The sequence below is a fragment of the Apostichopus japonicus genome, chromosome 8 (genome assembly GCF_037975245.1).
Source record: "Apostichopus japonicus isolate 1M-3 chromosome 8, ASM3797524v1, whole genome shotgun sequence".
Lineage (NCBI taxonomy): Eukaryota > Metazoa > Echinodermata > Holothuroidea > Aspidochirotida > Stichopodidae > Apostichopus > Apostichopus japonicus.
In genome coordinates this window covers 35,388,463-35,415,525 of record NC_092568.1, presented here as the reverse complement: position 1 = coordinate 35,415,525, position 27,063 = coordinate 35,388,463, and the positions used below count along the sequence as shown (strand labels likewise).

The 27,063-nt window shown below is 35.9% G+C and overlaps 2 protein-coding genes across 6 annotated transcripts in view; one reads left to right on the top strand and one right to left on the bottom strand.

The window, feature by feature from the left end:
- Positions 1-24: 24 nt before the first annotated feature.
- Positions 25-27,063, bottom strand: part of LOC139971773 (tRNA (guanine(37)-N(1))-methyltransferase-like) — a 40,821-nt gene continuing 13,782 nt past the window's right edge. Inside the window, exons 1-4 of one of the 3 annotated variants that reach the window (XM_071978504.1) lie at positions 10,821-10,980; positions 9,150-9,771; positions 6,306-7,115; positions 25-5,213 (exon numbers count right to left, since the gene is read on the bottom strand). In XM_071978504.1, coding sequence (XP_071834605.1) covers positions 5,161-5,213; positions 6,306-7,115; positions 9,150-9,738 — 1,452 coding nt within the window. In that variant the 5' untranslated portion in view covers positions 9,739-9,771; positions 10,821-10,980 and the 3' untranslated portion in view covers positions 25-5,160. Of the gene's footprint in view, positions 5,214-6,305; positions 7,116-9,149; positions 9,772-10,729; positions 10,752-10,820; positions 10,981-27,063 lie in introns of those variants that run through there. The other 2 variants (XM_071978505.1, XM_071978506.1) reach the window with 2 other exon arrangements.
- LOC139971774 (probable sodium-coupled neutral amino acid transporter 6) lies at positions 11,196-25,920 on the top strand. 3 transcript variants are annotated; one of them, XM_071978507.1, is made up of 13 exons: positions 11,196-11,351; positions 12,177-12,381; positions 13,558-13,691; positions 15,354-15,520; positions 16,884-16,965; positions 17,608-17,749; positions 19,152-19,319; positions 19,879-19,958; positions 20,596-20,696; positions 20,822-20,946; positions 23,411-23,576; positions 24,958-25,052; positions 25,508-25,920. In XM_071978507.1, the coding sequence occupies exons 2-13, from the start codon at positions 12,280-12,282 to the stop codon at positions 25,592-25,594; spliced, it is 1,449 nt and encodes a 482-aa protein (XP_071834608.1). In that variant the 5' UTR covers positions 11,196-11,351; positions 12,177-12,279; the 3' UTR covers positions 25,595-25,920. The 3 variants fall into 3 exon arrangements, with proteins under 3 accessions (XP_071834608.1, XP_071834609.1, XP_071834610.1); XM_071978508.1 differs by having other exon boundaries at positions 11,207-11,337; XM_071978509.1 differs by lacking the exon at positions 11,196-11,351 and adding an exon at positions 11,494-11,512.

Here is a 27,063-nt window from a genome sequence, read left to right as displayed (position 1 = left end):
ATAAAAATCAGAATAGAACTACAATACTTTTAGTACACCTCTATTATTGATCAAAACGATAGTCAAACCACAAAGGGAAAACAAGATAGAATAATGTGAGAGACCGCCATGAACAAAACAACTTCTCATCAGAGCAGGTTTGCATTTCAAAAGAAATGTTATTTCATTAAAAAAGCAATAATGTCTATACATTTAAAACAAAAGCCTCAGTTTTCAATGTATATGGTAAAACACATTAAGCTCTAGGAACATATGCAACCATTATAACCAAAGAGATGTTTGTAATGTCATAGTGATGCCTGTGAGTCTCCCCCTTTACAGAGCTCTGAGAAAATTTGATTCAGTTATCTTTTACTTTCAATGTTCCTTGATATACTGAAGACTACAGCAACTCCAAAAATGATATCACAAAGCCTCTAGTGCTTAATATATATATATATATATTTATATATCTATATATATATTTTTATATATATAAATACATATAAATTTTTAAATGATATATGCAAATGATGTTGATGTCGCCACATTTGGGTTGCCATAGTCTACAAAAATCAGAATTGTCCTTTCCTTTCATTTTGGGTGACAAAAAAGCATTTGGACCATAAAACAATATCATGCTATCTGTCCTGATATTTTTAAGCCTTACCATTGAAAGCAAGATACCTTTCATAATTTTGCACTATAACCACGGTGGGTAGACAACTGACCAAATTTAACATTAGCAGTTTCCCTTGACAAGTGAAATCCCAGTAACATACAGTTGAAAGTAGCTCCAACAATCAGTACATGGGACATTTTACATGGGACATTGTACATGACATTAGCGATGACAATTCCGTGAAAATGAAATCTCTGCACTTGCGATCTAGCTATAACAGCCATGCAACCGGCAATCACAGTATGCATTGGTGAGACTACGAATGGAAGAAAGAAGTATGACAATCATATGCCAGAAATATTGATAAGAAATTACAAAATTTACAAAAAATAGTTTTCAGGATTTCATTTTCACCAAATCATCGAAAACATTAACTCACACGATCCTTTATGCTATTAAAACAATCAGCCTCTATGATCACCAGACTTAATTAAAGACAGAGCAAACCCAGTTATCACCTTTAACCTTAAGCTTGGGATGAACAACTCTGCCAAAAAGCCTGGGAGGGGGTTGAGGGAGGGGGACATGGTTTGAAAAGCTTGGGGACTGCCATTCTATTAATGTGCAATGTCACTTGAAGATTAACACTTAACACTGTTCAAAGTGAAAATTAACAACATTAGGTCCTATTGAGAACTTCACTAATGTCAGAATGAGCATTATATGCAAAAGGCAGTACATAGGGAAATAAATTATACAGTAAATAAAGAGAATGATTGAAAAGCTAAGAAGAATTGCCCTGATTATGTCGTATTTAAAATTTAAGTCTCTTTGTTGCCATTAAGATCATGATATCTTTCCAAAGGGAAATACAATTTAGCCTAGCTGTTTTTGTATTAAGTTGTTCATAGTAAGTATCTCTAATGCTGCAGGGGACAACGGTGATAGTTAGGTTTGCTTTCTCCTTTAATAATTGATTTCAAAAACATCAGCGGAATCAAAATATGAAATGTACTCAAAATCTTATTCTCTCAGAATCATAAAATGTTGCCAATACATTTGCACCCACTTATGTCACTTCATACCTTGACATAATTTGTAATGTATGTTTCAAGTTAAATACCACACACTCATGTTATATCTGTTCACATACAGACATCTCAGCAGTATGTGCATTTGAAACTTTTGACATATTATACCCCTCCTGCTCTGCCCCCCCCCCCCCCCGGCCGACCCTTAACCAAAAAATCTGACATTTTATTTGATTCTTAAGTTATGATTCAATTAAGTTATGATTCACTACATTTGACAATTTGTCAATCTTTAAATCTTTGTACACAAAATCCAACAAACAAACACTGACTGCCAAAATAATGAGTTTTTGTTTCTTAAATCAAGATGTGGTTAAAATTGCTTGTTTCTGTTTCTCCATCTATCTCATAAATAAATACTATTCAGGTATTATTAATATGAACATAATTATTTATACTGTCATTGTGAATAATAATTAATAATTTACATGAATAGGATCCCTGTGCTCAAAATGATTAAAAGGCTCTACACTGTGATTGGCTTTGATTTTCCAACTATCTGGTAATACCCACATAACCGTTAAAGGAAAGCCACCAGATGCCTGAAAATAACATCCATTGACTTCTGTCCACCAATGTCACACAAAAATGTCACACAAAAAATGTCACACAAGTTTATATGGCAAAAGGTAAGAAGTTTGCCCAAAGTGCACTTGTTGCATTGGATTGAACATTAGGCAACCTAAACATTCAGATTAACAGTTGTCGTATTAACCAGGTACTACCTTTTTTTAAGCTATAATAAAGGGGGTACCCCCCTATTATTTGTAAATATTATACAGCTTGAACAAAAGTACACACAGTTCCGATCCAGCAACAAGTTCAGTTTTACATCTTAAAATAAAACACTGTCTAAAACAAAACCAAAGTCAATTTTCACAGCGAGGTGATCCTATCCAAAGTTAAAAGAATACAAAAAATTGTTGACAAGCAACTTCAAAGTCATCAGTGAACCAACTAATAAATATTCATTAGATATGTGGAAGTTGCTGTCATTATGATTTTGAGCTTGAAGGACGAGTGAAGCAAATTACATTAATATAAAGAAAGACACTACAAGTGGCTATGATCAGAATATGATATGATGGGAAGCACTTTGGTGAGAAGGCTCTTTCTGCAAAGCAGGTATAAAAAGATCTTCCATAACTTTCTTCTCCACGATAGAGAAATATCTTAAAGATGAAGGCATGGTGTAGGAAAATCGAGAGAAGAGTTCTGCCCCACATACATTTAGGTTCAATTTCTCATTCCAAGTCAAATGCACCTGAAATTTAAGGTCCCTTTTTCCAATTTATCGGTGAAGATCAACGCCTTCCCTTCATTTTGGTAAAGTTCTGTTTGGTGATTTACTCTTATGGTGGCTTCAATAACAGCTTCTTATGCATCACTGTATACCCTGTAGTGATATGTTACAGTGTGTGCCAGTATCCCACACGACTTTCGAGAAAGTGGTCAGATATTGACAGTTAACCCTCCACCTATATAGTAGATTGGGGAAGTTTAATATGTAGCAGTTCCATGAGCAGGTATGTCAGCAGGAATGAACACACCTCCATCATAATTCTCTAAACACTCAAAATGACACGGGCCACATGTTAATCTACAATCATCTTCATTGCCTGTGATCCCTTAATGGGTTGATTCAAACCCCTTGGGCCCCCTGCCATACACTAAACTACTCAAAATGACACAGGCCACATGTTAATCTACAATCATCCTCTTGGACTGATTGCCTGTGATCCCTTAATGGCTTGATTCAAACCCCTTGGACTCCCTGACCTACACTTAACTACTCACAAATAAAGTTCACTGAAACGCCACGTACGTACCCTGTATGTCTCACCCAGTTCAACCCTGTGTATATGCATTACGTCCAGGTATCCATAGTAACACATTATGAGGCAGCGGATCATACATGATCTTCATTACTAATCCAATGAATCACTTCCTAATCCCTTCCTAATGATGCCTTCCTAATCCCTTGTTTTCACTAAGCTAAAGACGTTTCTTTTAAACATGGTTCTGGACAGGATCCATGCAGTAACATGTACAATAAAAGCAATACACCATTTCACCTAATCAGAACCAAATATTGCTGGAAATATGAAATCTCTGTAGCTTCGAATGGTCATAATTTTGTTTCTGCTTTAGAGAAATTCTAAAACCTGAAAATTCAAAGAGAGATATAATTACTGTTGATATGTACACTGATCACCCTTCTTTATCTACCTGAAAATGCCTGGGTGGTTTTCATATAACTGTTTAAGAGTTAAAGGATCTGACATTTCCATCTTTAATAGCAGGATCTTCAGAATTAAACTGAAACAAAAACAGAATAAAGCAAGTTTATCAGGCAGATTGTGCCTTGAATACTGCTCTCCTTAAGCAAGGAAAGTTGCACCATTTAGCCTCATGGTCTTATCACCAAAGGGATTAACTAACCCATTATTTTCACCCACTCATCCCTTCTCCGCCTCCTCTCCACGACACACGTCCAGCCACACTCACATGTTTTTCGATACTCATCTACCCGTTTGTCTCCTAACTCCTCTACCTCTGAATAAAATGTGTATGACCCTCTTCGACACCTAGGAGGGGGTCCTTCCAACCTCTTATACGTGAGATTACCCAGGACTTCCAGACAGAGCCTCGATTCCTTAAGCGCTATCTTTTTATACCCCTCTGCAACCCTTCAGTCCTGTTTTCTTTCATCTCAAGTAATGCCCATTATTCACATGTTAACAGTCTTTTCATTGTTCAGTTCTCCAATTAACTAGTCTGTCTCATCTACATTCCTTCTGTTTTTGTTTCAGTCCCCTTCTGAAGATCCTGCTACTATGATGAAATGCCAGGCCGTTAACTTGTGTGTACATATATATGTGTATATACAACTCTACAACTGCTAAAACTTTATTTTGCTGACAATAGCAACAATTTCAAGTTTTGTCTGCCTAATAACCAGGGTTGCCAGTTTGACGAGTTAAACATCACTGATAAATGATAAATTTGGCATTTTCCAAAAATTTCAGTACACGGAGGAAAATGAAGGTTTTCTTTTATCACGTTTTTAACTCCCTAATGTTCATCTAAGAGACCCTCCAATTGCAACAAATAACCAAAAAAAAACCTGTGATAATCTGCCATTAAAAATAACAGCAAATTGGTACTCTGCCTTTGCGATTTGGCCCGCCAATTTGTCAGGTTGTGTCACTGAAAAACTGGCAACCCTGCTAATAACAACAAATCTTTTCACGATGACAACTTCTTCTAACAGAATTGTGCTACTGAAAATTTGTTAAAAGGCAAGGTTTGCTTCTAGTATGATGATTGTAGCTCTGACTAGAGACTATTAAGCCTTCTTCCAGCGGTATAAAAGTTCAGGAAATGTACGCTGGTTTCTTCGCTGATCGTTCCATCATCCAGTATGGGGAGGGTAGGTTCCACCAAATTACTAATATAATGAGCCGCTCACTCCAATTTCTGCTTTTTGATGTCTCCATCTCCTCCATTAGATACATAATCTGAGAGAAAGTGACAATAAAACAATGTTTTTGTTGTTGTTGTTGTCGTGGTTATTATGATTATAGCTGTCATTCTTCCTCTAAGTACAGTACTTACACATGTTACACCCCTTAGTAAAAATAAAGAAAAAAAGGCTTTCAATGCTAGATACAGTAGCTCTATCAACACATTTTCCAATTTCTATCTTTGGTCAAACTTAATTTCATTTGTTTGTCACACAGATTTGTTTTGCCTGTTTGATTTTTGCAACTTTTATTTGTCATTGATTTTCTAACATTTTCATTAGGAATTAAATAATGTTTGTCAACAACAACCCCTCCCCTCCCCCCAACCGATATCAAATGAAAGTATTATAAAGATTTCATTGTGGAACCTTTCAAATATACAATTAACACGCACAGAATCTCGAGATGAACCAATGGTTATATGATAAAGTTTCTTCCTACTGCCTACAATCTGGTGATCAAGAGCTGTATGAGACAAAATTAAAACTCAGATAAAACCATGAAGTTGTAATCTAGTTCGTTCAGACAAGGCTTGGATATATATAGAAAAAGAGTTTGCATCAAATTCGTTTGAGCTTTATAATTTGTGCAAGGTTAGACTATTCCTGGGGAAAGTACTCCACCCAACAAACAGTTCTATTTAAGCGTTGCCATTCACTCTCGGTAATATTATTAAATTTAGTATCAGAGAACCCTTCCAAAACGGTGACTCTTTCTCTAGGCCGATTTATCGCTGATATTAATAGGACAATAAATTTGATCTTGACCTATTATATTAGAACCACATACAGAACCAACATACTAGCCACCATTTTTGGCACACTCTGTGAGCACTTCGTACTTCTACTTTATTTATTTATTTATTTTTTCTTTCTTGAAAGTGGTCAACGAATCACTTCATTTTAAGCTTCAGTTGGCTCATAATCAGACATTTTCCAGACTCACAACAACAGACTTACAGACTATTATCTCAATGGGGTAGAAAAAAATACTCTTCTTGTAAGATTTGTATTTAAGAGGAACACATAATAATCTGGGAAAATTCTATCGGTGATTGATCAAGATCATTGTCACCTATCAGTTTACCTGAAGCACCTCTTTTGGCATTGTCTCTTCTTTCACATCCCGGGTCGGCCCAGAGGACGTCGGTCGGCATCTCAAAGGAGACGCACATCATCTCTTTGTTTGGTGCGACATTTCTCACATTGTGTACATTGGGAAGCTTGATGGTACATCCCAGATGGTTCTCTACCATGGCAACAGCATCCTTCTCTATGTCTTGCTCCTTGGAGAAGCAGTAGCAGTGCACCGACATCGGAGGAACTCTGGCATCTCCCGCTGGGACGCTGCCGGAGAGCAGTCCTCTGAAAGCGTCCAGGAACTCTACAGCTGAGGCAGGTAGGTTCATAACGACGTGCATCCTCGTTGGCCTGTCGTTCTCCTCCCGTTGTACGTACTGGAGTATGGTGTCTTTCACCAGCGTAGTTATGAATGCTCGGCCGTCCATGTTGAAGGTCTTCACGTGTTCCTCCACCCTGTTGAGCTTGGCATTGTTCTTCAGCCACACATAGCTGTCTGGATTGAGATCGTTTGCATAAACCTGACAACGGCTCTTTGCGGCCGGTATGGCAAACGGCCCGATCCCTGCAAAGACGTCAAAAACAGCCTGGCATCTCATTTGCTTGACGATCCTTTCATGCTCCGTGCTGAGCCTCGGGTTCCAATAGACTTTGGAGAAATCCAGCTGGAATGTGCAACCGTGCTCCTTGACCGTTGCTATGAAGTTGTCTTCCCCTGCGAGGACCTCCATCTTGAACACCCGGAATTGGTTGCTGATTTCGGTGGTTTTGTTCACCACGGTGGTGATGCCTTGAATTTTATCCACCCAGACCTGCCCTGGAATACAAAGAGGAAACAAAACAAATCAATTTATTGTTGCTTCTTATTGCTCTTTTGCTTTCACTGTGTTCATAACCTGTTGCCAACACAAGCAAGTATGTAATCTAGAATGAAAAAGTGATTCCTTTTCACATTCTAGAATATTCCACAGTACTCTGAACACAAAGTATTTCAATATTTGACTATCATTACCAGCAAGATACTGTACTTGCATTCATGTGGATCTACACATCTAGTATGCAGTTGATCCTACTGTAGCTTTAACTTCTTGATATATACAGTATGTATCATACTTACAAGGTGTTTAGGCTTTGACACCTATTGACCTGAAATGACCTTTGACCTTGACATGAGTTAGCATGTTCACAAGGTTAGTTTGTTAACAGATTTCTTTCTCCTTGTGTTTACAAGGTTTTCAGACTTGGACGACTAGTTGTCTATTGACCACAGATGACCTTTGATCTCCTCCATTTTCTGGAGTTATCATATTTACAAGCAGTGCAACATACACACACATGCACATATACCACACATGGATTTATTGTGCCTCTGGAAAGGAACAGACAAGAGCCATGTAAATTTATTAAGTTTATCATGGTAAAAGAATCACATAAGTTTGTACCTATGAAATCCCAAACAGTTACAAATGTTTGAGAGTACATGTATGGTATGCAGACACATCCTACACACTGAAACTTTGAAATCAACTCTATTGTATCATGTGTAAAAGCAGAGAATCTAACCTTTTTCAATGTCTCATTTTGCCAAATTTCTTGTATCCTGATTTTTGTGCCTAAGTTGTGCCAAAATATTAATATTTCTATGGGTTTGATGCACCATAATAAAGACCTTCAGTATTGGCCTCAATTAAAGTTTAGTATGCTTAAAATTAAGGGATTCACGGGATCTGCAATTTCAAATCTCGAACCAGTTTTTCCAGATTCAGCCAAATATTCCGGCTGGTTTTACAAGAGTTTGGAAATAAACATCATCCATCAGTTTTATTTGGGTAAAGAGTAGTGGAGGATGAGAGGTGGGAAACGGGGGTGTTTTACGGGTGAGAAGGATTTAGAATTGTACATAGTATTTCCTTCTTTTTCATGTAATTCCAAGGGTGAAGTGTAACAAAGAGATCTTCCTTGAATGGCTTCACAGGAGGAATAAAGTCTATTATTAGAGCCTTTCTGTATATAGGTTACAGTGTAAAACGCCACAAGGAAAGCCTGGCATTCTAGGATACAACAACCATATAGACATTTCAGAGACAACCTGCTGCATTGTCTAGGACAAGAAGCTTACGGTTAAGATTTACAGCTGGAAATAAGATGAGAAATACAGACACGGAGAAAACATCCCCAGCCCTTGAAGACTGAAAACATTGCTGGGGTTAGTAGTACTGTACATATCACAACTTTTGCTTACTTGCTAATTTTGCTGTAAATTTCCTTATAAATCATGTTATTACGGGAGTAAAAGAGGAATAAAGTTTACAAAAGTGTTGGTGTTATGGTAGTTTGTATTTATCAGGATAAAATAACATTTTTTAACTTCAACTGTTGATTTCATTTGTTGCAAATTATGGAACTATGATAGGAAATAAGGCCATACTTTTGTAAAGGAGCTCAGTAGGATTTTAATGTAGACTACAACATAGTTTAACATTAAACCTAAGTTGGCCTACTGTATATATCATGGGTTAGGCTTGCATAGAGACACCAGCTCAAGTGGGGAACAAATATATAAACAGGTTGGGTGGGAGTGGTATTGTGGGGTTCAATTGCACAATTAGGGCTTCCCTAAAGTGATTTGAACTACTAACTTTAAAATACTGACACAATTTAAAATGTTTTGATTTTTATGATGCACTGTAAGTTACTAGTAAATCCAGCAAAATCTGACATGATACCCAATTTGAAAATTGATAATAATTATAATCAAACTTCTTAGAGCAATTGAAACATCAAATCAGGAAAACACAGTTGTGCATGGATGTTTCGAAGCAATTATCAATTAAAGTTGAATATTTCCTACCGATAATTTCCTTGTGAGGAAGCTGGTCGTCTCTGAGGTTGATGTGGGCTATATGTCCGATTCTGCTGAATGCCGTGGGAACATCAACACCCGAAGGAAGAACAGCTCTGAGTATCTCATCAGCGTTGAAGTCATCATAGGTCAGAATTACATCATAATCGGACAAAGTTGGCTCAATGTTGAATTCCTGCAAAACTGGACATGTTTTCCAGTTCTCAAATTCGTCAACTGCTGTCGGGTCCAAAAGAATGAAGCGGAAATCTTCGTCCTCTCCTATTCTCACAAAATTAAACTTAGGCCGCTTGTAGGCTCTACGTTTCAGACCCCTTTGGAGCAAACCCTGTAGGGCATTTTTGGGAATTTTTAACGCTTTAAATGTCACTTTACGATTGAAGTTTTTAAACTCATTAGATGGAAGATGAGGTAGGGAAAACAGACTGTTGTTATTTCCTGGAATTTGATCTGCCTGATCCATCCTGTTTGAAGAGAAGCTTACACAGAAAGGAATAACCTTGTTCAAGTTGATCGGCTTATAATGAGTTAGTCTGGCTGCTACTTGATTACAAGCCCTCTGGGCCCAACGAAACATTGAAGCTGAAACACGTTAGATCTGTGTCTTGCTCTGTAAAAGAAAAATGTTCAGTAGAAACAGTCAAACATTAATACATCTGTTTTCCTTTGGACACACAATTTAAGATAATAACTGATTTGATTTATTTCACACCAAAATGACAAAGACAATACAAGACACATGGTGTAGGAATGACACAGAATAGTCTGTCTAGCAGACTTATTTGCACTGTGGTCCCTCTACATAACAAAACGATAACAATAATAAATAAAGAGAACACACTACAACACAAAAATCTTAAACCAGGCGAGGCACTAAATTGGTTTATAGGATACAGTATAAGAAATCCTCAGACTATTCAGTTATCATTGTTTTGACATCCTATTTGAATCCATCAAGACTAGTGGTGCTTTGCAGCTCCATAGGAAGAAAATTCCACAGCTTACTGACAGTATAAAGTGAAGTAGACTGCTCATAACTAGATCTATAAAAGTGAGTCATTAAAACAACAGTCATTAAAAACTCTATGTATGCTGTTTATCCATGTTCAGACAAGGGATAAAGTATGTTGTTTTCTCCCAAAATGTGTGGTCCAGGAAGAACAAATTGTACACACAGTACTAAGTTCGAGCATGTAAATACTATCATTACAAATGGCAACCAATCAACATTGAAGAGACCATGTACTTTAACCTAGACTAGTCATCAGGAAAGTACTAGTCTATAGTATCACTATCAGTTTATAATTGAGTGAAATTTATAAAGGAAAGCAGAATGGAACTTGAGTGCGAAAGAAAGGAATTATGATGAATCTTGAGAGTGCACTACCCAGTTCTGGCAATGCACTTACCATATCGTTTTTTGTACTAGTCCTAGCCTAATAATACTTTAAGGTTTTAGGGTCTAGCCTAAAAAGTTAAAGACCTTGCAATGCTTGCATGCAAATATTGACTTTGGCCTAGGACTAGTAACGTGTTACTGTAGTGTTATTGTAGCGATAATAGCCTACATCAATTCACAATGGCATAGTCTACCAATACAGTACTACCAGGTCCTACTAGGTAAAACCTCAGCTAATTCATGTTAGTAGTAAGACATACCGTAGAATACACTTCATCTATCACATCGCTGAACCGAAAAATGACTATGGTTAGCAAACTGAAGGAAATAAGGGTAGTACTAGTATCATTATTATGTTTACGTCTAGCGTTGCGTTTCAGACAATTGTATTGGTCGCATGCGTTTCAAGCTAGATAGTGACCGAGTTAATAAAATCGTGATATTTTATACCTCAACTAAATAATATTATAGCAACTACTGTAAACTTTAATAATATATATATATTTTACCATTTCTATTTATATTAATAAATTGTAAATATAATTTTTGAAGGTTTCTTATTCACCATCGATAGAAGCATAGTTAACTATGATGGAGTTAGGCTTGGTTCGTTTTCAGGGGCTTTCCCCAAACGGTCACGAGGGCGCATGTATTACGCAATATGGGAAAAGCCAAGCAGCCAGGATTCAGTTCCAAATGTTTCATTCATTATTTATATACATGCAGTCTGCAGCACTTCACAATGACCACCGAAACACCGTTGTTGACGAACGTTTGGTAAGCAACGTTCGGTAAGTAAACCTAGTTGCAGTTAAGTTACTGTACAACAAATGATAACGCTGGTGATATAGGCTAGAGTCACGGGGTTTGCGAAACTCTATTGTTAAATTGTTAAGCCTACCTGTATGTCATATTTGTACAACTAGTACAGGGCAAAGCCTGCCACCTTTATGTAACTACATATATTTCATTGTTTGATACATTACCTTCAAGTTCAACAGCGGAGACATTTTGAGCCTTGAGGAGCAGACCTGTCAATTAAAACTTTGGTTGATTCAAACCTTCAACCTTTATTACTTGTTCATATTCTTGTACTCCTTGCATTAAAGGGATAGCACAGTGAAGTCAATAGAAGCAACTCTATTTGCCACTATCTAAATTCATTGTGGAAGGGATAATCCAGTAGAGGACAATCTGACAATTATGGGAGAGCAAAATATTCCTCAATGTTAGTTGATCACTGCATCTCCATATCTTGTCCATAACTCAAGATATGGTTGATTGAATGCAACTTATTTTGACTGCTAAACCCTCAATTCTTCCCTGTAGTTGCTAGATAACATTAGGTCACGTGGACCATATATGAATTTTATGCTCTTCAAAACTTTACTTTTCTCTTAATCTTATAATCTTCTTGTTTGATTTATACATGTGGATACATTTTAAATGTTTTCTGTGTTGAAATACATGAAAAGTGCTCGGTACTAGAGCACCTTTTTGCAAGTATTTCGTACCAGCTACACAGTACCAGAATTAAAGTACTTGTACTACTCAGTTAATACTGGCACTTGTATGCTGACCATATAATGCAAATGTTCATTATATTGTTATTTCAGCTTTTTGATTGACCTCTAGTTGGTAACTTCTATGGTCAAGGCAGCAATCAAGTCAAGTTTTAACACAAACTATGAGAAAGTGTTGTACTAATTTATAAGCAACATGACATACCAACCAGCATGGAAAGACATCAATGATGGTAACCCCAACGGGCCACCAGGTCCTACTACACCATTGCTCTCATCTGGTAATTCATCTAGTGCAGTAAGTGAAACATGTATTTTAGATCCTCCTGCAAGCAGGAACTCGCGAAGAAGCCATATTGGCTTATCAAAGCTGCAAGCTGACCGAAGTCAATCTCTTACATTCATATTTAACGTCCATGATTATGAGTTGTCAATTATCAACAACTCTGTAACTGGACGACATACATTAATCTTGGAGTGACTCAAACTGAGGGGACCTTATGATCGGAAGGCACCGGCGTTAATCACTGAGCTAACACCCCTTAATTTCTTCAGGCAAAACAAACAATGTCATTTATAATTTTTAGCAAGCATACCCAAACATGATGAGAAGGGTTAGATCCTGTAGGCCAATGGACCAGACAATATATTTAGTTGACATGTCTGCTCTTGAAATAACTACCAAGTTTTAATCTTAAGCAACTTGTTGGCTGTAGGTTAGTCAGGATGTACAGTAGGCTTGTAGTTTTGAAAACTTAAAATTGAAGAATTGACTTTATAGGACTGGAAATGCTTGCTTGGATTTCTTGAAAAGTCAAGATGACAAGATAATTTCTTTCCAGTTCCATAACCAGAAAGGCATTCTATACTTAATCCCTTGGATTTTATACCTTATCCCTTGGATTTGGTTATAAACCCAACTTAGATCTCAGTAACACAGCACAGCACATCCTCAAAGACACTTGCAAACTATGCAGGCAATCATCATTTCACATTTTCCATCTGGATTTCAAATTTTAGTAGTCGGATTCATTTGGAAAAAGTTACCCTAACCCTACCCCCCCCCCCCCCAAATGAAATCTGCCATCTATGTCTAGGGGTAACATGGTAAATTGGTAATGATTCAGGAACAGTCCATAGTTTTCACCCTGTCTACATCACACTTTCAAACTGTGAAAGTGATCTAGCAAGATAATAAATTCTTCCGAGAGATCATAAGAAGTTAAATTCAGTGGTGGTTTTATGTTTGGCTTTATACATCTATTAACTACAGTTTTAATCATAATAAATTTTTACAAATGTCTTCCTGATATATTTTTATATTTGTATCTTGTCATATTGATTTGTGTTCTTGTTTGATATATAAACAAATTAGGATTTTGATATGAATTAATCTTAATGTGTTTAAAGTTCAGAGACTAGATAATGGAAAAAGGCTGGATAAGCATTTCATATCTTTTATCATATACCACAGGTATCCTTTAGAGAATCACAAGATCGAGGAACCCGCTTCAGTTTCTCGGTATTCAATCTGATGAACGCTATAATGGGAAGTGGTATCTTAGGTTTAGCATATGCTGTCTCCGAATGCGGCATTGCACTATTTATGTAAGTATCGAGTATTATTAATGAATATAGCACTCACCCCCCCCCCCCCCCCCCCAACACACACAAACAGTCACCAAAACCAACATCTGTTGCTGAAGGTGGCATTGCTATGTTATTGACTGCTCCAAATATTAAAATTCCTATCCCCGTCCATATGCACACCTTCCGGCCTCTGCCATGTCAAAACATAATGTTAGGTTAACCATTTACGCATGAGCCTTTTTCTTCTTCAAAATAAACAGTTTCACAATCAAGAGCCCACTAATCTCAGTTGAAGCTAGCTTTTACACTTGGGTTCCATATTTATTCTGCATTGCACTTTCCCAAATAAAATAGATAAAGTAGAATAGATTTCACTTCAAATCTGTATTTCGTGACTCGAACCAAACTATGAAAGATTCAGATATAATTGATAATTGAATACTGATCACATCTCAATCAAATATCTGTGCCGTCAACAACCCCTGTGGGCTACTCCCCATATTCAAATAAGTTTAATATTTACTGTTCAGTCTAATACAGAATTTGTTTTTGCGTCCTACGAATATTATGTAACATTTTTTTAAAATTCCCTAATTGCCTAATGATAAGTCTCTCCGCTGGAAATTTTGATGGACTATATTAAGAGATAATTTTTTTTTTGTCAGGTTCTTTTAGCTTTCATTTACAGCCCAGTGTTGTACCTCCAGAATGATGCACATTTTAGTGAGAAAATGCAGTTTTGACGATTTTCAAGATTTGGTCTGCATGCATTTCAATGTTTTTCTGACTTGTTTGTAGTATCAAGTTGCTTTAAAATTGAATGTCTCTGACTTAACATTTTTTGATGAAGATCCTGCTAGGATTGAAATTGTCAGGCTCTCTTTCATACATTTATCTACTGAAGGAATTTTGCAGTAGATATGCAGTTTGTAAACAGCTTTTTCCTTTCCCTTTGATATGAGTTAAGATGAAATAGAAGTTAATATCACAAAAGCAATGATGTAAAACCTTACAGGTGTGTGCAGCATATCCTGACATGCCAACCACTCCATGTTTTTCCATACTTCATATGTAAAAATAAATTCTGAAACATGATTTTGATTTGCTTAGTCTGGATTTGCATACATCCACATTTCTCAAAATAATGCCTGTCCGAGACAACCAAACATTACAAGTCATATTCTGGCTTCATATATCTTCAGATATATATGCAACTCCTACTTCCACATAACAAATACATTGAGTTAAAGAATAAGTCACTAAAAGTCATAAAACTTAATCGATACACTTTCGTGTATTATTAGTGTCAGTTCTCTGTAAAAGTGGAAGTAAAATTTCAAAACATTTGTGGGTTGCCAAGATCACAATAGGATCAAATATATTAATATGCAAATTTATGTGAAGCTGCTGCAACTGATCATTGAGGTTTGAAAACATTCAATGAAAGCTGTAAATGTGGAAAAGTGACGTAAATAAAGTACTGATTTTGTGCACACACAAAAAAAAATAACCTTTGGTCTCTTGAATATAAGTGAAAAGTGTTTTATCAATAAGCTTCTCCAAATATCCTTGAGTAAAGTATTCCTATGTTGTGCCATTTCTACATCTTTCTGGGACTTGGTCATTGCTTATATTAACTCAGCCTTCAAAAAAGGTTTCTTTTTTCCTTTTTCTTTTCAGATTTCTCTTAATTGTTGTCGTCTTAGCAACCATTTATTCTGTCAATCTTCTCTTGGAGATGTGTAACATGACAGGTGTCATGGCTTATGAGGACATTGGCTTTGTGGCTTTGAAAAATCCAGGAAAAGTATTAACCGCTGCTATTATTATGACACAGAACATCGGCTGTAAGTTCCATGTATTGTTTACAAGTAGAAATTCATAAAGATAAAAAAAAATTCCCCGATGTTGAATTTGAATTGTTATAAACAAAGAGGGGTTGGTTGCTAGGTAACTATCTGCTGACATCAATTAACGGCTCATCGGTAAGTTTATGAATCTGAAAGTACCGAGGATAATAACCTTTGCAGTTGCTGTCCTTCCAAACTTTGCATAATTTGAGCATTAAAATTATAGATGAATTCTGTACAGTTCTTATGATACATTTTTCGAGCCTATTGTCATCACGAAAGTAACCTCTGAACATTACTATTTTAGCTTGTTATTGATAGAATTAAAAGTAAAAGTCTTGATGCTAATCCATTTAATGAGTACAGACATTCGGAGAGGTACAAACTGTAAAGTTACATGCTACATAAAACAGACCGCAATACCTATTGCCAGCTAGCTATTATTACAGTCATATTGTACAGAAGCAAGTATAAATATGATATCAGTATTAAACAGGAAACCTTCATAAATTAAGAAAGAAACCAGTCAATTCTATCATTGATAATGATTTCAAAAATATGAAGAAAAAAAAAGATTTTTTTTTAAGGGTTTCGCTCTCACTCTTAATGCGCAAAGTTTTCAGATGTTCAGCAAGCCCCTGTAGCTATGACTACAGCCTTTTGATCATTGTGCAGTTGACCACATTCCTCCATTCAATCTCTGCAAGATGTTGAGTCATAGAGAGTTCATTGCCCCTACTAAATGTACTAGGTAATTCAATAATGGTCCATTATGATATTAAAGGGTGTGAAGACTCGCGCACAAAGAAACGTCTCATGCCGGTAATCTGACCTAGTTTCAAATGAGGTGTAACAGAAGTGTTAGACACCACCATCGATCCCAGAAAATAAACACACAGCTTGCTACCGTCGGTAATTAGATACTAGTGTACAGTCAATACATACATCTATGGTCTAGATAAAAGATAACAAGGTATCACATTTCATTACTGTCTGCATTTTGTAGCAACAATTAGAAAACCTCACTTGCAAGCAACGGAAAGTTAACTTTTTCAGAGTGCGGCACGCCGTTTGGGGTGGTTCTTCAATGCCTTTAAACAGTTGGTGAGGTTTTTGAACGTTGAGAGTTTAGACACCTCACGCTCACTTCAGTTACCACCTTGCTTTCGTTCATGTTCTTATTATTAGTATGAGTTTAAATCTTACAGTACCAAAGAATAAAATTTGAAAGGTACCATTATTTCTATCTCTGCTACTTTAACAACTTATCACCTCTGAACTTGCGGCCCCTTGAAACCCAAAATTACATCAAACTTCTCTACCAAACTTTGACAATTTTTCTGTATAATTTTCATTGCAGCCATGTCCAGCTATCTCTTCATTATTAAAACTGAACTACCTGAGGTGATAGAGACTTTAAGTGGTCAAGATTGGAGGACAGAGTGAGTAGTGAAAATTAAATTGGTCGTATGCACAACGTAGTGACACTTGTTGTCAAATGCAAAGCATATTGTCATGTTGGTTGCATCATCATCTGAACAGATGATAAATATCTCAAACATTCTGTTTGCTACGGAAGCTTAAAAGTGCCATCAACATTTTTCTGAATTGTGATAAGATATCTTGTTATCTAAAACAATTTACTGAAAAATGTCAACTTATTGGGCAAAGTTTTTCTTATGTTGGCACTTTTAAGCTTCCATAGTTTGCTCTTTCAAAACAAATATCAAAATATTGTTCCTAGGTTTAGAGCCCTTTAATAGCAGATTATTAAACCATGCTTTTGTTTCATTTACAATTTTCTGGGCTGAAGTATTTTATTGTTGTCATAACTTGATGAATACAGGATTCAATGTTATGATAGGTGAGGGGAACGGGGAGACAAACTTCAAGTTGTAGGCAGACCAAAATAATTTTGGATGAGGGATGTTAACTTTGGGGTTCCTTGAATGCAAATTTATCAAGTTCTTTAGGAATAATAGACACAAAAGTCTATAATTTCCACTAGATATTTGCTGGCAATGGGTTTGGCTGATTGGGTGACCCACTTCATCGTTTCACGAATGTCTTTGACTTCTTTTCAGTCTTTGGTATCACGATGGAACAGCGTTAGTGCTGATGGCAATGGCCTTTGTCATCTTGCCACTTTCGTGCCTTCCAAAGATCGGTTTCCTCAGCTACACCAGTAGTTTCTCAGTCATATCTATGACCTTCTTCATGATTGTGGTGAGTATCAACATCATAACATCATAATAAATTAATCTCGAAAAACGAGACATTTTATTGCCATTTTCTCCTCCTAGATGGATGTTCCCACAGCCTCCATACCCCCCCCCCCCCATGGAAAAATGCCATGTGAATAAACTTAGACCATTACATAATCAAACCAGCAATTAGCTGACAAAACACCCCCGAGCAAAAATTAGTTTAACCTACAGCTAATGAATATTCAGAGATCAGTATTGGGTTGGCCCAAGCCAGTTGGGACAATTTTCTAATGCTAATATCACTCTATACTGTTCTCTCATATCATGCTTCAATGCACTTGTTCTGACAGTATGAACAGTTTCTAACCCTTACTCTGATTCTAATGCTAATACCACTCTATACTGTCCTCTCATATCATGCTTCAGGGCAGTCGTACTGACAGTATGAACAGTTCCTAACCCTTTCACTGGTAGAAAACATAATATTCATACTGCTTATACTGTCAGTAAGAGTGCTTTTGAAGCAGGATGAAAAAGTACAGTACATGAAAAATGGTCCCGACTGGGTGGGTCAGTTGCCAATTACAGTTTTAAGCTAACTTTTGCAGAAATGTTTACCTTCCTAAGAGCCAGTTATAATAGCAAGCATATAGCTTAGTATTTTTCGGTTATGGTCAATTTAGTCGCTGCACATGACATTGGTTTTATATCAGCTTGCCCAATGATGCAGTACCTTGGTTTTTAACATCGTCATCAACAGATGTTTTTCCAGTTTTGCATTTGTTCAACAATCCAATCATTCCAAACCAACAGAGAATTACTGAAACTAAATTAAATTAGAATTGATCAAACGAAGAAACTCCAATAAGTTAATAGATTTTCAATTAAACAAAGGTTGATGTATGAGTGATCAGTGAATTATGAATGTTTTCTCCAAATGATTTCATGATGCAGATAACTTTTTTTCAAATTGATATTTTGTAAACCTTTCATACTTGTCAAATAATTGCTTTGCTATTTGAAGTAAATACTTGACTAGCCATGCTGAACAAATGACATGGTTATGGTAGTATTAAGTATAGTATCAACAAATGTGTCAAAATTAATTTAAAAGGCTGATTTTACCTCCAAAGTATTTTTTCAATGAATTTACTCTCAATATTAAATGCCTAACACACTTTCAAGGCATAATCTAAGTTTTGTTCAAGACTCAAAGCAAGAATCGTTTATTGCGGTCGGGATAACAAGTAGCTGATTGTGCCATATTTGGCAGAGAAGAAGATATGGCTATTAAAGAACAGATGTGGAAAAAAAAGGATTAACTTTATGGATCAATGTACTAAGGAATCATTGAGAAGTGCATAACAGTTGAATAATTTTAGTAAAGTACCTTTCACTTTGTTTTACACCATTTTTTGTAGGTCGTAGTTGAGAAGTTTCGCTTGCCTTGTCCCATACCTCAACCTGAACTTAATACTACCACAGCAGAACCATACTACACAGAAGCTACCCAAGGATGGGATTCAATCAAGGCCAGTAGTCATGACAACAGCACTTGTCAACCAAAATATGTGACAATCTCAGTAGATGTAAGTACCCTTTTCCTCTCCAATTTCTTCCAATTGGTGAGTATTTTGTCATTTTATTTTACAGTAGTGCCTCCTCCCCTCCCCTCTCCTCTCTTCTGACTGACATACCAAGCACAGATAAAGTAAATGGAGCACCTCCAACCTGAGAATGTGTAGCTTGAATTGTTAGGTCTTGGGATTTTATATATATATATATATATCTATATATATATATATATATCTATATATATATATATATGTTGATACTAGATGAGACTAGTGGAACACTAGTAGTTGTAACTCGGAGTTTCACGCTTTATTGCGATCTTCAGACAAAAGTTGTCTGAAGATCGCAATAAAGCGTGAAACTCCGAGTTACAACTACTAGTGTTCCACTAGTCTCATCTAGTATCAACATATATTCCGCTCTGTCCAATGGACATAGAGCACTCTGCGCCAAGATAGACGCCAACCTACCCTATATATATATATATATATATATATATCTTTCCATTTAATGTTTCCAATTTCCACATCAGTTTATCTTTATTTACATCCAATGTTTGACATATTTCTCTAGACGGCGTATGCCATCCCTACCATGACCTTCTCGTTCGTCTGTCACACTGCGGTTATTCCAATCTACAAAGAGCTTTCCAGGTGAGTCTTTAAACATAGAATTCTATCACTTGTAGATCTGTAATTGAATACTATCTTTCTCAAAACAATAAATTCCAACCATTTTAATGAAACCAATACAGCAGATCTTGTTCGCTACTTGAAGCTGTTTTTTTTTCTGATATTATTACATGAATTTTGCTGATGGAAGCATAATGGAGCTTTGTAGGAAAGTTATTATTAAAGAAATAAAATAATATATTAATACTCCACCTCAATCACACCAAGTAAGATTAAATTGGACCTTACTTCAACAGGGTGTCAGTAAAAATTTTAAAATATGACTTATTAATGTTTGGATCACAATGTCTTTGTATTAATGGGTTATTATTAAGTCACTACATAATAGCAATTAATGTCACTGCATCTGTCAATATATTTCAATCCCCTCCAAAAAGTGAGCATATTTCTACTCCTTTTTCTGTGGGTAGAGGGAAAATCTAAGCGTAGGTTGCTAAAGGTTGCTATACTTATTTTAATAGTTATATTATAATTATTGAGCAAATCACTATACTGTCCTGTGTTATCTCTTGGTTAAGCTTACTAATCATTCATAATGTAATGTTTGTAAGGTTTCCATTTTTGTTGTCAAATCCGTCATAATTTCTCTCGTCTACAGCCCGACTAAAGCTAGAATGCTTGGTGTTTCTGTGACGGCGCTGTTAGCGTGCTTCGTCCTGTATTTTACGACCGGCATCTTCGGTTACCTAACTTTTTACGGTAGGTACAGAACTGAGCAGATATTAATCTTCTCATGATGCAATATTGAAATGGCATAGACAGGACTTGAGTTGAGTTTTGGATATTTCTACTTTCTCTCTATTCTCTCTGTTTTTCCTCTTCAGAAAATGTGAATTCTGAGTTGCTACTATCCTACAGCCAGTATCCCTCTCCAATACCAATCATATCAGTGGTCAGATTAATTGTCTTGATAGCTATCATATTTCACCTACCTGTTATCCATTTTCCAGTGAGTCATCTATCTCTCTCTCTTTCAAATTTCTTGAAATTTATTAATAATTTTAAATAAACAGCTTTTCATTCTCATGTTTTGTGACTTGACTAAACGTAAATTATGATAGAAACTTGCTTGCTGTTTCATGAAACTTCTGTATCCTTAAAGGGATACTGTAATCTAAGATGGAATTTTTTAAATTTTTTATAGAAATAATGCAAAGCAAGCTGGTCAAAAAAAAAAAAAAAAAATTGGTCTAACTTACTTCATGTTAAAATGTCTTTTTTTTTCACTGTCTTTTCACTGATGGTATAAAGAACAGCAACCACAAAATGAACAGCAACCACAGCAGCTTTTCAGTTCGATGAATTCACTTGACTATTCCTTATCAAGATAATTTATTTTTTGGGTAAAATCATTTCTGTAACATATTTGAATTTGTTTGCTCCAAGGTTGCAATAATTATTTCAATAGTGAAAGAAATGAAAAAGGGGTTGTTTGTATTATCTGTGTATCACATCACAAATTGTCGTGCAATGCACTCATGTAATTAATATAGTAAAAAAAAAAATTGAAAATATTTCCCAACGATTGAACAAGCTATGAAACTGTGAGTTTAGATCAATTTGCCTTGTTACTGATTCTGTATTGTAATGCTCAAACTTCCAGAATGTCAATGGTCTGTGTGTAGCAGATGTTGTTTGGTGTGCGCAATCTGACAAATTAAAGATATTGTTATTGTAACATCTTATAATAAAGACTGATGGCCCACCATACTTTTAATGAAATAACAAACGACTGTACTCGATTGTAAAGTTAACTCTCTGACCCTTAACCTTTATCCCTCATTTGTATATCCGAAATTCTAAGATGATATAGGAATGATGCCCATTATTTTTGTAACAATAGTTAATCTTTATGTTCACTCATGCATGTTCGCTGTCGGCGAGCCCTGGCCCGCTGGTGGAGAAGGCTGGTTGGGTTGGCCACGAGGTGTTACTTTGATTAGGAACTTTGATTAAATATATGTTATGCACGGTTCCTAGTGTTGTACATAGTACTTTGACTAAATATATGTTACGCACGGTTCCTAGTGTTGTACATAGTACTTTGATTAAATATATGTTACGCACGGTTCATAGTGTTGTACATAGTACTTTGATTAAATATTTGTTACGCATGGTTCCAGTGTTGTACATAGTACTTTGATTAAATATATGTTATCCACGGTTCCTAGTGTTGTACATAGTACTTTGATTAAATATATGGTACGCACGGTTCCTAGTGTTGTACATAGTACTTTGATTAAATATATGTTACGCATGGTTCCAGTGTTGTACATAGTACTTTGATTAAATATATGTTACGCACAGTTCCTAGTGTTGTACATAGTACTTTGATTAAATATATGGTACGCACGGTTCCTAGTGTTGTACATAGTACTTTGATTAAATATATGTTACGCACGGTTCCTAGTGTTGTACATTGTACTTTGATTAAATATATGGTACGCACGGTTCCTAGTGTTGTACAAAGTATATTTTTTGTATCCTTCCAAACTCTACGTTTACCGTGTTCGGTCTCGCTTACATTGATGTATGAAGATAGATATAACTGTCAGGAACAACTTCCCTGAACAGCTAAGAAATATCTTATTCCATTTGGAAGATATCACAGATTTACTGTCCCTTCACATTTACTAAAGGTCAAAGACATGATCAAGTCTTAATATGACATCATTGAGTATTTTGTTATGTGTTTCTGTTCATATTTTCTGAAATGTTTATTTTTCTGTCATGGAGATGGGTTTTACAAATGCTGAATCTAACATATTGAAGCTGGTTACATTACCTAAGACTGTTAACAATTCACCTTTTAACAATGTGAAAAGAAAAACACAGAGAAAGTTAAAGGTTCCAAACAATCAGTATTTATTTAGAGCTGATATCGTGGATCACCTCAGGAGCGCCTTGAAAGAGATAGGTTTTAAGCTGTGTCTTAAAACTGTTCAGTGAGTGGCAGTGTCTGAGTTCATGTGGCATGGAATTCCAGTGGCACTGAGTGGCATGGAATTCCAGTGGCACTGAGTGGCATGGAATTTCCAGTGGCACTATAACATCACAGATTTACAACTAGTTTAAGACTAGGACTATCTCCCAAACTGAACAAGATTTTGCTCAGCTGTTTGAAGGAGTTGTTCTTCACAAAGATCTCTGCCATATATCCTGAAGTTAATGGTTGAGATTGTTTCCGTTTTAAATGTGAAAATCCTAACACATTGAACTTACTTATAGACATTTCCCATCTTGTGAGGGAGAACTATGACAGGTAAATTGAACTTTTAAACAATGCTCTGATTGTCTTTTATCATTTAAAAACACCATCCCCATTATTGAAATTACAATTTCATATTCTTTGGATGTTATGTCTTTTTTTTGTTTTTAATTTTTTCTTAATTGCCAATTATCTTCTCTTCTAGTGTCGGATATCACTAATGATGCTAATGCAAATGATTCTACCAAGGATGGCGCCCTCTAGAGCCTACGTGATCGGTATCCATGTGACCAGTACTCTAATTCTACTATCTACCATCACGTTCATAGCCTTAGTAGTGCCCGATATCAGAGTCATATTTGGGCTATTTGGTAAGTTCTGAATTGCTTAAAAATCGGAATTTTTACAGTCATTACTTTACCTAAATGACTTTACCTAAAAGAAATTAATTAGGGATCACCAGCCACCCCTCTAAGTGGTGAATAAGCTCAGTTGTTAGAACAGAGGGCTTCTAACTAAAGATGAAATTTGTTCAAATTCCTCTCTTCCAACCCAGTAATTTCTCTGTGATCTTTCAAATTTTCTGTAAGCATCATCAGTGTCGTCCAGAAATATCCTACAAAGTAAAAATATAGTCAACTCATGTTCAAATCTTCTACAAGCAAGTATTAGCAACGTTTAGCAGACACATAGCCATGAGATATTTAGTGGGATAAATCCAGGATATGATTTCCATTATATTTATATATCACACAGCAGTTGGATTGGGTTTACTCATAAGATCTTAAGTAATCAAGAACAACAACAGCCATGTATTAACTTTAACTACAGACATGATACATACCACTATTTTGAGAACAAAGCTATAAGGCATGAAAACTCTTATTAATGAATTTTAAGGTGACCCAACAAAACTTATTCAGAAAGTCAGTAACATATTGTAATATATTACCATTGAATTGTCAACAACATATTCACTAATTTTGCAACATATTCACTTATTTTGCAAAAACCAAGAGATTCAATCACACTTCTCTCTGTTGTTTAATGACATGTATTATGGTTTGTATGACTGTAATTTGCATAATCATGAATAGTCATGAAACTGCTTGCGTTCTTTAACTTCTTTTCATTGGTGGTCAAAGGTCATTTGAGGTCACAAGAAGTCAAATTCTGAAAACCTATAGATATGACAACTCTTAAAAGTAGAGCTTGAATGAACTTCACACTTAGCATGAAGAGCATAGTTAGTGTTTGACAAGAATTTCAAATTATGTCTTATGTTGGTTTCCATGAAGTCGATATGATTGCAAGAATCTTTGATTATCATGTGTCAAGGTAATACTGGTCAAAACTTGTGTGTATGTATGTATGTATGTATGTATGTTATATCCTCCTGCACGCAGGAACTCGCGAAGAAGCCATCATTGGCTTATCAATCCGCAAGCTGACCCAAGTCAGTCTCTTAGATTCATATTTAACTTCCATGATTATGAATTGTCAACAACTTTGTAACTATACGACATACATTAATCTTGGAGTGACTCAAACTCAGGACCTTATGATTGAAAGGCACCGGCGTTAACCACTGAGCTAACACTCCTTGATCTTGACACTCTTTAACAGTCTTATCCCTTAACACTCCTTAATCTCCTTAATCTTCAAAATATTGTGTGCATTGTTACATGAAATGTTCCCATGATGAAAGGTGGCAAGGAAATTTAATATTTTTCGATTTCTATCCTGAAACAGGGGCCACCTCCTCAGTGTGCCTGATGCTGTTTCTTCCATCTCTGTTTTATATTCTGATCGCACCGGGGGCTCTATATTCACCGAGAAAGATCATTGTAAGTATCCCGCAAAACCTGCCTCTCTTCTAGTGTGACAGTGCATCGAAGCGACATTATTAAACAGTGTATTCCAGGGCACCTGCAGGCATATCTCAATCTTTATAAACAGTACAGGTTTTTTTAATGATAGGAAATGATATCTTCAAAATTAAAGATATGTATACTTTTATGAGAAATTACCTGTTATATCATCTCCACATTGTCTCCCACTAGTGGGGATCAAACACTTCCATACTTTGCATTTTACATTTTGTTTAAGAGCATTACTCTGTTGGACAGTTATATATGTTTCTATACTCTCTATGCTTGCCGATTCAGCGGTGCTCTTGTCTCCATTATTTCACAGTGAATGTCTGTTTTGGTTTTTGTCAGATTAAATACTGTTAAGAAGGAAAGATCTACTTCTCATTCCCGAATCTCCTAACGATGTTTATTATCCTCTTTCTCTGCAGCCCTGTGTTATGTTTGTATCCAGTTTCCTTATACTAGGAGTCAGTCTGACCACTATCATCTATGGTTTTGTGCACCCCAAGAAGTGACCGGAAGAACTTACTGATGACCTTCATATAGTGGAATGCATGTAACGCCCATACACAATGCTTGGAATAGGCTGTTTTGGGCAGATTCGAAAACTCCAGGATAGTACTTTTTAAATCTTTCAGCAATTTTAATCATTATGGTCAAGTAAATGTGATCATATTCCTATAATGTAGTGTAATGATTGTGAAGGGCAATACCGTTAACTGTAAGTCTATAGGCCTCGAAGCTGAGGTGTTTAGGAAATATGTTAGTTTCATAGGTTGTTAGTAATTCCTTGTTTTGTTGTCTACTTTATGATTACTGAAATATTTAAACAACCCCCCCCCCCAAACAAAAAAAATGGGGTTTATTAATATATACCAAACCAACCATGAGAGTACATTGCTGTAAGGATTAAGGCATGGCAATTACTAACAGGGCCCTCATGTAATGATTGGCTTAACATAAATAGATTGTTTACTTTTGAATCATGAGGACCGACTTGCTAAATTAATTATGACGGATTGTGTTTCTTGGGTCACTAATTGAGTTACACTGATTAATTAAATCTGCAGAAACCAAAGTAACAGTATAGTGTGTTATAGACTCAGGGATATATATTTCTTGAAAAAATTAAAAAAATTAAAAAATTGAAAGAGAAAAGCCACACAAAAGAGTTATGAAGGTCAAAGGCTGTAGTCTATATTTTAAGTTGTCTTAAAGCTTGAAAGTAGCAGTTTTTGCTTTCAACCTTTGTATCTTGTGCCAAACAAAAGCATATGATGTATATTGATAGTTTCAATGTTGCATAAACGACTCAAAATTAATGAGTGAGTAAAAGTAACCAGGAATCTATCATAGCCAACCTGTTACTCCAAAGAAATTATTTTCATTGTAAATTTATGCTATGTGGTATCTCTTTATCTTGTAACGGAGGACTATGTGAGTTTTGTTACTGTTGAGTTTACAACATTCCTAACATTTTATTTACTTTTTACTACATCTCATGCAATACATACTCAGGTAGTGAGTGATATTAAAAGGGCCTCTGACCCAAATATCCCCCTTACCCTCTCCTCCCTTCATCTTATGTTGTAGAGCTGCTTACAATGAAATACAAGACATACCCTCTTGGTGTTGTGATTCTGCAGGAGTGATATTCAAGGGGCTATTGACCCAAATATCCCCCCTCCCTCCCTCCCCCTCCTCGTCTTATGCTGTAGAGCTGCTTAATTGAAGAACTAACACATTCCCTCCCCCCCTTCCCCACTGTAAATCACCAAAATGGGAAGAGAAGAAACTAAGAAAAGTCTTGTTTCATTTCTGGGATTTCAAAGCTTTAAAAATTATGTGATTTCATGTTTGTGTTGTGTGTGATGTCTGGATTCGAAAACTTTTACATTTCCAATTCATAGTAAAAAGGTGAAAGTTACTGTAGAATGTAACAGTACTTATTGAATTTCATTTTAACAATGTAGTTAATTATTCA